At 36.2% G+C, this 14833-nt stretch overlaps 1 protein-coding gene across 1 annotated transcript in view; it reads left to right on the top strand.

Moving 5' to 3' along the window:
* ARID2 (AT-rich interaction domain 2) overlaps positions 1–14833 on the top strand; it is a 166684-nt gene that overhangs the window by 149005 nt on the left and 2846 nt on the right. The window contains exons 17-20 of the mRNA XM_059185572.1: positions 1743–1881; positions 1970–2055; positions 4326–4449; positions 4537–4628. Coding sequence (XP_059041555.1) covers positions 1743–1881; positions 1970–2055; positions 4326–4449; positions 4537–4628 — 441 coding nt within the window. The remainder of the gene's footprint in view (positions 1–1742; positions 1882–1969; positions 2056–4325; positions 4450–4536; positions 4629–14833) is intronic.

The following is a 14833-nucleotide window of genomic DNA, read 5'->3' as shown; positions in this document are numbered from 1 at the left end:
TAATTGAGTTGCTTATTATTTGCTATTGAGTTGCATGAGTTCTTTATGTATTTTGGATATTAATCCCATGCTAGATACATGATTTTTAAATACTTTCTCCCATTCAGTAGGTTACCTTTTCCTTTTGTTGATGGTTTCCTTTGTTGTGCAGAAGCTTTTAGTTTGATATAGTCCCACTTGTTTATTTTTGCTTTTGTTGCCTTTACTTTCAAATCAAATCCAAAAAAATCATTGCCAAGACTAATAGCAAAGAGCTTACCACCTGTGTTTTCTCTTGAGAGTTTTAGAGTTTCAGGTCATACATTTTGAGTTAATATTTGTATATGGTATAAGATAGTTGTTCAGTTCATTCTTTTGCATGTGTCCGTTGAGTTTTCCCAAAACCATTTTTTGAAGAGACTTCCTTTCCCCTTTCCCCAACATATATTTCTGGCTCCTCTTTTATAAATTAATCAATCATATATGTGTGGATTTATTTCTGGGCTCTGTACTGTTCCACTGATCTGTGTGTCTCTTTATGCCAATACCATACTGTTTTAATTACTTTGGCTTTGTAATATTATTTGAAATCAGGCAGCATGATGCTTCCGGGTTTATTGTTTTTAAGAAGATTCTTTGGCTATTCTGAATCTTTTGCATTTCCATATAAACTTTAAGATTGTTCTTTTTCTGCAAAAAAATGCCATTCGAATTTGGATAGGGATTGTATTGAATCTGTAGATTACTTTGGGTAGTTTAGACATTTTAACATTATTAAATTTTCCAAGCCCTGACAGCTTCACAATAAACTTTTGGTATGTATTTGTATAAGAATATATTTGAATGGTATAATGATTCTTGACATTGTCTTTTATAATTCAGTATTCAATTACTCTTGATTAAAATTTATTTTAAAATTTCTATCATATATACTGCACACCAAGAACTTGTTTAAATACAGACATACTTTTATGATATCCATTAAAATAATCAAGTCCTAAAAGAGCTATGCCATAAACTTTAAAGATACTGATTATGCAAATATTTGAGTTGCTATTTAGTAATTGAAGCCTTTTACTGTCTGGATTCCAGTATTCTCTTTCATTGCCATATATTTTAATTAATAAGGGAAAATAGTATCTGACTTTCTTTAGGTTGTATCCTTGCCATATACCTGCTCAGACATTTGTACGTTGTTAAGCCCCCAGGTATGAGTAGGGTATGATGTTAGAGAAACGAGGGCTGTGGATTCTTCAACAGGACAAACAAAATATGAATTCAGCTAAAAAGCCAGACTTACCAGAATTTATAGCATTTAGTGTCCGATCTAATATTCTAGAGTTTTTATATGTAATATGAGGTCTTGTACATGCTTAAGCAGCTTCTAAAAGTATAAGAGAATATGGTATTTTTTTGTAAAATATTTTTCTCTTGTGTTTTAAAATGACACATGATTTACTTTCAAGAGATTCTTATCTGACTTTCATTGAAGGTAGGGAATTGAGAATGAAACATAATAGACTTAAATTACCAAAAGTCTTCAGTATAGTTGAATAATTTGACTTTGAAATATAAAGAGAAGTTTTCAAAATAATTTCAAAATATTCCTTGAAATGAATGTGAGCTTTGCCTATAGTATTATGCCTAGTATTTCTGTATATTGATCTGGGGCTTTTGTATTAAGAGAGCAAGTCTGATTTAAATTCTGATTTAAAGAATATATGCAAATGCCAGAAAATTTCTACTACTTTTGTTCTTTTTAGGTGGTTTCAGACACCCTCACAGGTTTTCTACCATGCAGCAACTGAACATGGAGGCAAAGATGTATATCCAGGGCAGTGTCTTTGGGAAGGTTGTGAACCTTTTCAGCGACAGAGGTTTTCTTTTATTACCCACTTACAGGTACATTTTCTTCATACTATTTGGTCAGTAACTCACCTGGTTGCATTAAAGATCTTGATACATATTCTTTTACCTCTTTCTCAAAAAGGATAAGCACTGTTCAAAAGATGCCCTGCTTGCAGGATTAAAACAAGATGAACCAGGACAAGTGGGAAGTCAAAAATCTTCTACCAAGTAAGAACCATGAGTTTATTTCCCATTGCACATACAAAAAGAAAAGTCAAGAAACTAGGCAAAACATAGTACCAGTGAAAGACAGCTTAGCATATTGGGTGACCAGAGACCTAGGTTCTAGTTGAGCTCTACTGTTAACCAGTTATGAGACCCTATTCCTACTGCCTAAATTCTCTGAGCACTTTTCATTCTGGCTAGACCGCATAGTCTGTTAGGACTTTGTAGCTATATTTTGATTCTAATCTGTATACAAGTCATTAGAAGTGATGACAGATGATATTTGAGAAATGCTTTGTAAATCGTAAATGTATATATGGTTCTTTGTTCTTTGAGAGAGTAATTGAGTATGTATTTGATAATGGCGAAGATATTTCTTCCTACAACCAGTCCTCTTAGGGCAGGCCAGGGTTTCGTATGATGATTGTATACATATCACATTTACTATATGGTTGTTCATTTACCTGTTATTTCATGAGCCCCATACTTATAAGGCATGTAGTTCAAGCTCTAGCTAGGTGTAGATTCCTATAAAAGCCTTATTGGATTTACCCAGTATTTATCTCCTACTGTGTCTAACTGAGACCTTTAGTTGTAGAGTCTGTAACATAAGTAATATGTTTAACTCTGAAAATGTGAAGATTTTTGTCCCCATTTATTGAGATATGGCTGTGTACTTGGCATTGTACCAGAGATACAGAATTCTAAGAACAGGATCTAGTCTTCAGATCTTCACAGAACTGAAATTCTGGAAGAAGAACTAGAAGTATGGGAACACAAGCTGTTCACACACTTCATTCATTCCATTATTATTCAGTGAGCATCCACTGTGTGCTAGACACTAAAGTGTGGTATGAGGTATATGTGACCAATGTAGATTTTGCCATTCAGTGTCTAGAGATCAAATGAGAGATAGAAGTAATTCTTACTATCTAGTATAATCATTACTAAAATGAGGAGATGCTCAGGACACTGTAAGAGCCCATGTAAACCAACCTAGGAGACCACGGAAGGCTGATAGAAAATGCATCCAAACTGTGACTCAAAGAGTGAGGAGTAATTAGCTGAGAGTCTCATAAGCCATAGTTATGAGTTTGGATTGTATCCTAAAGGCAGGGGAAAGTCATTTTTCTTCCAAGTATATTTTTCTATAATTTCCACGTACTTAATTTGTATGTATTATATAGTGTATAAGAATATGTTGGAATATATTTGGTTTTGCTTAAATTTGAAGGAAAAGATACTTGGGATATCAGTTACAATCAGTCAAAAATCTTTGTCACTTATACCTGACATCCAATAACAGTTGTATCTATATATAGATATATTATCTGTAGACGTATATCTAGATATGGATGTGAACTGGTTCACAATTTTAAGATTGCGTTACATTCAGAATTAGTTTACTTATATTTAAAAGTGCCAGAAATCACCCTACATTCCAAAACCTGAAGCACAGAGGGGCAAGTGGGAATTTCCGAAGTCACTCGGGTAGTCGGCGCGCCAGACTACGTTTCCTCACGTGCGACTCACAGCTCTTCCTGCCATTGCCTTACGAGAATGCAATGGATATTGATTGTTTTCTCCTTGACCAAGGAAATCTGGCATAATTTGAATCTTTTATATAAAATCTGTCTCTGCATTCCCTCCATTCTGTATCTTTCATAAAAGACAGTAGAAATACACTGAAAGGATTGATTGGTATTATCAAATATTGATGACAAATACAATGATGTAACAAAGTAATAGTTTGAAATACAGTGGTTAACATAATTTCTTGTTACTGTTATGTTAGGTTATCTTTTTCTGGATAACCTATCCCTATATCAACACATTCTTTGTTAATACTATTTTACTCTCAGATACTGTTCAGCAAAAATAACTTGCAACTCAAATTGTAGACTGTTTTCTTCTTTGTTAAAATCTTCGCATTACATTCAAGGATGTGAACTTCACAGCTTTGATACCTTGTTGTATTGATTTTGATTGCATGTTTACTGGCACAGTAACTTTAAAGATGAACTGCACCGGAACAGCTGTTGTTTGCTTTAAAATGGTTAGATTTGAAATAAGACTAGCAGCTTCATCTTGATACTAAGAGCCCCTTGCCTAGCCTGACACAAAGTAAACATTAATGCTGGGTCATGGGAGCTTTGATTTATCCTGTATCCAGTTTCAAAGTAACCACCCTAGGCTGCTGGAAGGTTTGTCATCCTTGTCAGTCTGTCTGTAACATTGTGTTAACAGTCTCTTTCTCTCTCTCCTCAACTTAGGCAGCCTGCTGTAGGGGGCACAAGCTCAACTCCTAGAGCACAGAAGGCCATTGTGAATCATCCCAGTGCTGCCCTGATGGCTCTTAGGAGAGGATCAAGAAACCTTGTCTTTCGAGATTTTACAGTAAGCAAGCCTTGAAAGCCTTACCTGTAAAGGTGTGAGCACTGTATGATTTAGATCTTTATTCTTTTCTTTTCCTTTCTTTTTAAGGATGAAAAAGAGGGACCAATAACTAAACACATCCGACTAACAGCTGCCTTAATATTAAAAAATATTGGTAAATATTCAGAATGTGGTCGCAGGTGAGTAATCTGTTTTCCATAGCCTGAGTGAATTTAGATTATTTTACTTTTACATGCAAGTTAATAAGATTAGATATTTGTATTTTTATTTACTGTTTTTCTCAACAATTTTGTGAATATGTCCAAAAGCTTATGCCAAGGTCAGGCCATCGTGATCTCTTAAAAGCCAAAAAAGTCGAAGTTGAAACAGCCGAAAGGTGATCTTTTAATTTGTTTTATTAGGTTAATTTTCTTGCTGACCAAAGCATTTAGAGCAAAGAGAAGATTTACTAAAGAGAAACCTTAGAAGTTTATGAGGGAGGGGGAATGAATTGGGAAATGAACATGTGTCATTTGAATTGTGTGGCGTTAGGATGGAATTTAATTTGGTGGTTGGCATTTTCCTGAAGCCATCAGAGTCACAGATATTGCTAAGATTCACTCTAATGCTCTGAAGTTTAAAACTGACTTTCTGGGGCTCCTGGGTGGCTCAGTTGCTTAAGTGTCCAATTCTTGATCTCAGCTCAGGTCTTGATCTCAGAGTTGGGAGTTCAAACCGCATGTTTGGCTCCCAAAAAAACAAACATACTTTTTAATGGACTTAAGCAAGAAAAACTTGCGATTTTATAGATTGGTAGAAAGTAGAAACAGTAACTCTAATCCTTGAGAGAGCAAATGCGGAAAGTTCTGTTGATGCCTTTTGGACTTGATCTCCCTTGGAGATTGTCTCTAATTTTCTAGTATTCCTTCGACATCTTCAACTGACTCACCTTGGGCTCTTTTGTCAAGAAATTATCTTCTGAGAGTGGGCAGCTAGAAAGATGCAGAAGAGGTGGAAAAGCGTTTGGAGAGGGGGTGCAGGAAGCCTGTCTCTCCTGGGCCTCCCTGACTCTGGGAACCCACACTGTTGACCTAGGGCTTGATTCTGTTTGCAAGAGAATAGCCCTCAGAGATCTGTCTATGAAGAATGATATTTGCTCCCACAACTTGTCTTGGGGCACCTGAGTGGCTCAGTTGTTAAGCATCTGGCTTTGGCTCAGGTCATGGTCCCAGGGTCCTGGGATCGGGCCCGAATCGGGCTACCTGCCCAGCTGGAAGCCTGCCTCTCCCACTTCCCCTGCTTGTGTTCCTTCTCTCTCTGTATCTCTGTCAAATAAAAAAATAAAAATAAAAATCTAAAAAAAAGGAAAAAGAAATTATATTCTGAGACATCCTGCCTTCTGGCTACTGACTTTCTCTCTGCATTTTTCTCCTCAGACATGTTAGTAGTCCCATCTCCCAGATGTATCCTGCATCTAACTTATTTCTCCTCCCTCACCCCCACTTGTACCTTGCCTTCTTAGTTCTTTTATGTTTCTTGCAGTAACTTTCCAGCTGAATTCTCCCACCATGAAAACAGTGGTACCAATTACAAAAGGAAAGGGAGGAAAAAAAAACACAACAAATTTGAGTATATCAAACTTCTGTAAATTAAAGATGAATAAAACTGAAAACTAAAGTTTAAACAACAGTATTTGCAATGCAAAATTTACTATTTTTAGTGTATCCTGTGTTCTCACAGGTGAATAAGAAAAATTCTTAACATTCAAATAGAAAGATGAGCAAAGCTTTTCAGAAAGAAAGAAATATGAAGGAAGAAATAATGAAGAAATATGAAATATACAAGAACACCAGCTTCTTCCTTCCTCATTCATAACATGGTTTCTTACTGCCTTTCTCACTGTGCTTTCCTCTCTACCCTCCTTGTGCTTCATAGTGTACATTTCAGTTTTAGCCCAGAGAAGCCACATACAGATTCCTAATCAAGTTAGATTCTTTCAGGGCACCTGGGTGGCTCAGTGGGTTAAGCCTCTGCCTTCGGCTCAGGTCGTGATCTCAGGGTCCTGGGATGGAGTCCCGCATCGGGCTCTCTGCTCAGCAGGGGAGCCTGCTTCCCTCTCTCTCTCTGCCTGGCTCTCTGCCTACTTGTGATCTCTCTCCTTCTCTCTGTCAAAAAAATAAGTAAAATATTTAAAAAAAAAAAGTTAGACTCTTTCAGGTCACACTTTTGTACCTTTGGTTCCAACATTCATACTATTCTCCCTGCCTAGAATGCTGTTCTCCCTGTGATGCTGGCCTGGTGAATATCTGGAAACCCTTTGTGATTCAGCTCAGATAGAAGCTTTTGTGTGCTGCCTCCTGTGCTGTGTTCCCTTCCCCATCGAGTTCATTCTTCTCTATTTTGTGACCTGTCTGGTAACATTTTTTTTTGGACATTCTCAATATTTTATTGTTTTTCTAAATTTAAATTCAAGTTAGTTAACATATCGTGTAGTATCAGTTTCAGGAGTAGAATTTAGTGATTCATCACTTACATCTAACACCCAATGCTCATCCCAACAAATACCCTCCTTAATACCCATCCCCCATTTAGCCCATCCCTGACCTCCCTTCCAGCAATCCTCAGTTTGTTCTCTACAGTTAGGAGTCTCTTATGGTTTGCCTCCCTCTCTGTTTTTATCTTATTTTTCCTTCATTTCCACTACGTTCATCTGTTTTGTTTCTGAAATTCCACTTATGAGTGAAATCCTACAGTATTTGTTTCTCTGACTTACCTCGCTTAGCATGATACACTCCAGCTCCATCCACGTCATTGCAAATGGCAAGATTTCTGAGTTAATATTCCATTGTGACCACATCTTCTTTATCCATTCATCAGCCGATGGACATTTGGGCTTCTTCCGTTATTTGGCTATTGTTGGTAGTGCTGCACGTGCCCCTTGGAATCAACATTTTGTATCCCTTAGATAAATACCTAATAGTGTAATTGCTCGGTCATAGAGTAGCTCTATTTTTAACTTTTTGAAGAACTTCCACACTGTTTTCCATAGTGGCTACACCAGTCTGCATTCCCACGAAAAGTGCAAAAGTGTTCCCCTTTCTCCGCATCCTCACCGACATCTGTTGTTTTCTGAGTTATTAATTGCAACCATTCAGACATGTGTGAGGTAGTGTCTCATTGTGGTTTTCATTTGTATTTCTCTGATGCCGAGTGATGTTAGCATTTTTTCATGTATCTGTTCGCCATGTTTATGTCTTCTTTGGAGAAGTGTCTATTTATGTCCTCTGTCCATTTTGTAACTGGATTATTGATTTTAGGAGGGTTGATTTTGATGAGTTCTTTAAAGATTCTGGATACTAGACCTTTATCCAGTATGTCATTTGCAAATACCTTCTTCCATACTTGGTTGCCTTTTAGTTTTGTTGATTGTTTCCTTCACTGTGCAGAAGCTATTTATCTTGATAAGGTCCCACCAGTATTTCATTTTTGCTTTGTTTCCCTGGCCTCTGGAGATGTGTCTAGTAAGAAGTTGCTCCAGCCACAGTCATAGAGTTAGCTGCCCTTTTTCTTCCATGGGATTTTGATGGTTTCCTGTCTTATAGTTAGGTCTTTCATCCACTTGGAGTTTATTTTTGAGTGTGGTGTAAGAAAGTGGTGCAGTTTCATTCTTCTGCATGTGGCTGTCCATTGTTCCCAACATCATTCGTTGAAGAGATATAACATTAATTTTATGTTTAGTAAATGGTTTTAGGGGTACCTGGATGGCTCAGTCAGTTAGGTGTCCAAATCTTGGTTTTGGCTTAGGTCATGATCTAATGGGTTGTGGGATCAAGCCCCACGTCAGGCTCTGCACTCAGCTGTGAGTCTGCTTGGGATTCTCTCCATCTGCCCCTCCTTTCACTCATACACAGGCTCGCTCACTTGCTCTCTTGCTCTGTTGAATAAGTAAATAATCTTTGAAGTAGTTTTTATATGGATTTTTTCTTCTGCTAACCTATGTGTAGACTTTCTCTGTGTAATCTTTGTAGCCTGAACACCTAGCACAGTACTTAATATGTAGTAGATAATCCCTACTTTCTCTTCATCCTTGAGATTCAACTCTGGGGTTACCTCTTCCTTACCTGACGTCTTCCTCACTAGCCTGCCTCTGACCTAGAGCGCCAGAGGTACTCTCTGTCACCTCACGTATTCCATATCGCCATGCTAGGTGGGGAGATCTTGGACAGTAGGGATTGAATGTTGATTTTCATTTTTATGTCCTCAGTGCCTTGCATATTGTTTGGAATGTACAGGAATTCAGTAAGTGATTGATTGATAGATAGGCGGAAGGAAAGAAGTGTCACAAATTCACTCTTTTCTAGGGTTCTGATCTGGAATTTGTGTAAGTAATTGGAATTCTAAAAGTAATTTTATAACTTTTTCTTAGCACTTTTGCCTCACATTCAAACTGTAGCAGAGCCACTTGGGCTAGATATAATTATTGAGCCAGAAGTTTTTGTTTTATTGCTTTTGTTTTGTTATTGATTTTGTTATTTTATATTTAAACCTTCCAAATGTCTTCTGGCATCTTCAGTTATTATGATCTTAGAATAGCAGAATCGAAAGAATGAAAACAATCCATTAAATTCTTACCATTCATCCTCCCAGTGAAGGTTGAACTGTAGAACTTCATTCAGACATCTCCAGTGATGTGGAGTTTTGCTTAGCAAGAATACTGACAGAATCTGGCAAAACATGTGTGAAGAAGAGAGTGTAGGAAATTAGCTGCAAAAGACAATTCCCTGTTGAGATTTCTCATCTGAGAGTAGAATAAAGAACAGGGTATGATTTTTTTTTTTTTTTTAGACTGAAGCCTACTCTGTTAGCAATAAGAAAATTGCACGTTGATCAGAAGATATGTGGAAATTTACCTTCATTTTTGTAGTATAGTGTACTGAACCAAATGAAATGTCAGCATATTTAAAATTTGGAATTCAGAATCTGATTCTTTGAATAATGTAAAATGGTTAAATCCAGTTTATCTCCATTCTGATTAAGTCTGAGCTCTGACTGAAGAATTATAATATATTTATCCTTTTGATTTATATGCCTTTTATCAAATTAATACTTGGGTACTATTTAAAAATCAAATGGTACTTTTCCATACAAGATAATGGACAGTCTGAAAAATAAATTAAGAGAATAATTCCATTTACAGTATATCAACCTTGGGAATTCCTTCAATATTGAATCCCTTTTCCTTGAATCTGAACTATTTCCTTTACTTGATTTTTTTTCCTCCTCATACTAAAGCATATATCCTCTAGTAATTTTAAAACCCCACATATCTGAAAATGTCTTTATTTTTACTCCTGATAGTTTGGCTAGATTTAGAATTCTAGACCAAAAAGTCTTCTTTTGTTTGTTTGTTTGAAGTCTGTGAGGGCATTGCTCTTAAGGTCTCCCAGCATGCAGCTTTGCTTTTAAGAAGTCTGTAACATCCTGGTTCCCTTTCCTGTATTTGTGATCTATTTCTCCTCTATTAGGATCTTTTTTTCTTACCTTACTTTCTGCTATCCTGAAGTTTTATGATGATGTGTCTTGGTGTAGGTGTTCTGTTGTGATCATTCAAATGGGCATTTTATTTCAGTGGATCCTTTTTTAGTCAGAAGATTCAAGTCCTTCCATAATGGGAATTTTTCATGAAAAAAATTTTTTTTTTAATTCTCTGTCAACCATTGTTTCTATTCCCCATTTCTCGAACTTCTGTTTTTTGGATGTTAGACCCTCATAGATTGATCCTCTAATTTTCTTTTCTCTCTTGGTTTTCATTTTGTCTGTTTAATATATTTCCTGGAAATTTCTTTGACTTTATCATCAAATCTGTTGAGCTTTTACTTAGGCTCTCCTTGCATTTCTAAGAGATCTTTCTGAGTGCCAGTTGTTGCCATTTTATTAAACCCTGTTCTTCTGCTCCCTGTAAGTATAGTTCTGTTTCCTCTAAATTCCTCAAATGAGCATTTGGAACTCATTTTCTATATTAAGAATGAAGTACCAGCAAGCTGGTTAGAAGCTTTGAGGGCATGATCTTCACTTGCCACTGGTGATGGCCATTTTGACCCTGAATGAACCAATTTGTTTATTAGAAGTCCTTCAAATGCCAGTCTCTGGAGAGACATTATTTCTCCAGGGAAAAAATCTCTGATTTTCTTGCCTTTAGAGGTAGACAGTTTGGAGGAGGGTCAATCCCTTGCTATAGAAACAGAATGGGAGAGGGGACCAGGAGGACCTCACTGTGTTAAGTATGTTACTTTCACCCAGTCCTGTTTTTTGTCTGATTGATTCCTCACCCCCAGGCTTCACTGTGTCTTTGTTTCATTGGTCCTGTGCCTGGCCTTTCTGGTTTAATTTCTTCTGAAAATTTTCTTTAACTCATTTTGACACTATTTTGAGAGGGAATGGAGAAAAATCTGCATTTAAACTGCTAATTTGTGTCTTAAATTGTTTTCACTAATGCTTACAAATTATATTTCATTATCTATTAAGTGTATTAGAGTGACACAATGTTCATCCTTTATTAAACATATCAAAAAAAACCTTGAAATTTGAAAGAATACAATTTTATACACCAAAACAGGCATATTTTGTTTATCTGGTGAGTGCTTATTTTTTAAAACCTCCAGAAGTAAAAGATATTAACTTATATCAAAAATGGAATTGTTATGGGGTGCCTGGATGCCCCATTGGTGGAGTGTGCAACTCTTGATCTCAGGGTTGTACGTTTGAGCCCCCTGTTGAGTGTAGAGATTACTAAAGAAAAAGTAAAATCTTAAAAAAAAATTGTTACTTTAGAATCATCCTGATGATTTAAATTTAGTTTTTTAGTTTTATCCATATGACATGAAAATAAAAGAATACATTTTATCATGTGGAAAAATTATTGTAATTGGTGAAATTTTTCCAACTGAAAGATTTTTTCTAGTCAAATGTTAGTTAATTATAGAGGGAAAATAACATGATCCCACCTTATCATTTTTTTTTAGTATTGAAGTATAATTTATGTAGTGTTAGTTTTAGATGTACAATGTAGTGACTGAACAGCTCTACTATACATTACTCAGTGCTCATCAATATAAGTGTAATTCTAATCCCCTTAACTATTTTACCCATCCCTAACCTAACCCACTTCCCTGCTGGCAACCACTAGTTTGTTCTCTGTATTTAAGAGTCTCTCTTTTGGTCTACTTAGCATTATATCCTCTGGGTCCATCCATATTCTTCAAGATGGCAAGATTTCATTCTTTTTGATGGCTGAGTAATATGCTAATATGTGTGGGCATATGCATATGCTCACACTACATCTTTGTGATCCATTCATCTGTGGATGGGCAGTAGTTTCTTCCATATCTTGGCTATTAGAAATAAAGCTGTAATAAACATAGGGGTGGGTGCATGTACCTTTGTTTTCTTTTCCCGAAGAAAATTCTAGAAATTGCATAGTTCATTTAAAAATTTGTTTAATAAATTTTTGAAGTAAATCATACCTAAAATATTAAAAAACAAGTGTAAATCCCAGTGAATTACCATGGAGTAAACCACCACATAACCAACGATTCAAGTTCAGAAATAGAGGAATACCAGTACCACAGAGCCCCTCTGATTCCCCACCTGTAATTTATCCCATTTTCCTCAGTGGGACCACGACTCTGATGGTACACCACAGAATTTTGCCTGATATAAGTAGAATCATATGGTGTACTTTCTTTTGTACTAGCTTTTTTATTCAGCATTGTTTGTGAGACTCAGTGTGTTCCATGTAGCAATACTTTGTTCATGTTATTGCAGTATAGAATTCTGTTCTAAGAATATACTCAAATTTGTTTTTTCCATTCTACTTTTGGTAGGCATAATGATGGTTTTCAGTTTGGAGCTATTAAGAATAATGGTGCTATGAGCTTCATATACATGTTTTTGGCCATATCTGTATATGTTCTATTGAGCCTTTACAAAGGATTGGTGATTCATAGTGTATCACAACTTGAGTGCATAATGCCAGACAATTCCAAAGAGGTTTTATGAATTTATACTCCCTCCAGCGATGTATGAGAGTCACAGTTGCTCCACATATTTGCCAATGCTTGGTATTATAATTTTAAAATTTTTTAGTTTTAGCCATTTTGGGGAGTATATGTACAGTATGGAAACTACATAAAAGCAGATATCAAAATAACCAAAAAACATGAAAGATGCTCAATTCCTTAGTCTTTAATCTCCTTTTTAAAAAAAGATTAATTTATTATTTGAGAGAGGACATGAGTGGGAGGGACGGAAGGAGGGGGAGAGAGCCTCTGAAGCAGACTTCACACTGAGTGCGGGACTGGATGCTGGGCTCAATCTCATGACCCTGAGATCATGACCTGAGCCTGAAAAAACCAGGAGTGGATACCTGACCGACTACGCCACCCAAGGGCCCCAATCTCCTTTTTTTTTTTTTTCTAAACAGTTGTTTCACTTCTTCTTTTGCTTTCATAGGGCAAAAATGGTGCAATCCCCATGTGTTCAATTTTGGCTTTGAGTTTCTGTGTCTTTTCCCATAAATTGTTTCCCTACAATGTTCATTCAAAATTTAGAAGTCAAGCTGCTTCCTCTTTAGTTCCTTTTACCCAGGATAATTTTAATGAAGGCACTCCAGTTCTTGGGTAATCTCATGCTGGTTGATTTTTTTTCTAACATTTAAAAATGTAAAAGTTTTCACTTATATGGTAAACTTGACATAATTTTGCAGTGAATACCTACACATACCATCATCTAGCTTTTACCATTGACATTTTACTACACTTTTCTTATCATATAACTATTTCATCTTTCCATTTCAGGCTGATTTTTACCACTTTTCTCCTCACCCCTCAGCATCACTCTGTTTTTTGTGGGTTTGTTTTGTTTTGCTGGACAGTGCTCACTTTTATAATCTCTCTTTATATACATAGCCACGTCAATATTGTAATTTTAGGGGTAGAAAATTTCTTTTTTAAGCTTATAAATTAAAAAGAAATAGCTGTTTTTAGGGGTAATGTCTCCTTCAAGTGATAAGCTTCACTTAATGAAGGGAAAGAAACTTGAATCATCTCTAGAATATAATTTTTCATATAAAAATGTCTTAAAAGCAACCATCTTAGGGGCACCTGGGTGGCTCAATCGATTAAGCATCTGACTCTTGGTTTCTGGTCAGGTCATGATCTCATGGGTTGTGGGATTGAGGCCTGCATCAGGCTCCATGCTCAGGAGGGACTCTGCTTGAAGATCCTCTGCTTCTGTCCCTCCCACACACATGTGCTCCCAGTCTCTCTCTCTCTCTAATAAATCTTAAAAAAAAAAAAAAAAAAAAAAAAACATCTTATTTCTCTCCAGCTCTTTTCTGACGTCTGAATTTTTATTTAATTTTGCCTTATTGTGGCAAGGACACAACATGAGATCTTCCTCATAACAAATTATTAAGTGTATCACATGTTATGGTTGACTGTAGGTACAGTGTAGCACACTGCTTCTCTCAAGCTTCTTCATCTTGCTTAACTGAAACTTTATGACCATTGATCCTCATTTCCTTCTCCCTACCCCCAGCCCCTGGTAAATTCAATTTCACTCTTTGAGTCTATAAATTTGACTACTCTAGAAACACGATCTGAATTTTCTAGAAGCATGAATTAAGCTTGTTACAGAATTATGTCTGGCAATCTTCCCATATTTAGAAATGTGCCACGGAGAAAAGTCAAATACTCAGATGGTCTTCCCTAATTCTGCTACTGCTGTTTAGCTAGAAAATCATTTCAGTTTGGGGTGCCTCAGGATGGCCTCAAATTACTCATCTATAAATTGAACAGGTTAAACCAGTCGCTTCCCAGATTCCTCCTCTTCCTGCAATACTGTACTAACTTTACTGGGTGTGGAAGTATGTATTGTTTCTTTAAACACTTTAGAGTTTTGCTTTTTCCATTTTTTTTGATAACATATATTAGTGAAATCATATATTTGTCTTTTTCTCTCTGACACTTTGCAGTTAGCATAATACCCTCTAGATCGATCCCTCCATGTTGTTGCAAATGGCAAGATCTCATTCATTTGTTTCATGGTTGAGTGATACTCTGTTGTGTTTATATACCACATCTTTATCCATTCATCTGTGGTTGGACACAGTTGCTCCCTTACCTTGGCTATTGTAAATAATGTTTCGGTAAACAGAAGTACACGTATCTTTTCAAATTAGCTTTTTTATTTCTTTTTTGGTAAATACTCAGTAGTGGGATTACTGGATCATATGGTATTTCTTTTTTTTTTTTCTTTTTTTTTTTTTTTAACTTTTTGAGGTACCTTAAATATTTGGTAGAATTTACCAGAGAATCCCTGAACCTGGTGCTTTCTGTTTGGGAGT

The sequence above is a fragment of the Mustela lutreola genome, chromosome 8 (genome assembly GCF_030435805.1).
Source record: "Mustela lutreola isolate mMusLut2 chromosome 8, mMusLut2.pri, whole genome shotgun sequence".
NCBI lineage: Eukaryota > Metazoa > Chordata > Mammalia > Carnivora > Mustelidae > Mustela > Mustela lutreola.
The sequence above is the reverse complement of the archived record's forward strand: the minus strand, read 5'-3'. Positions and strand labels throughout refer to the sequence as shown.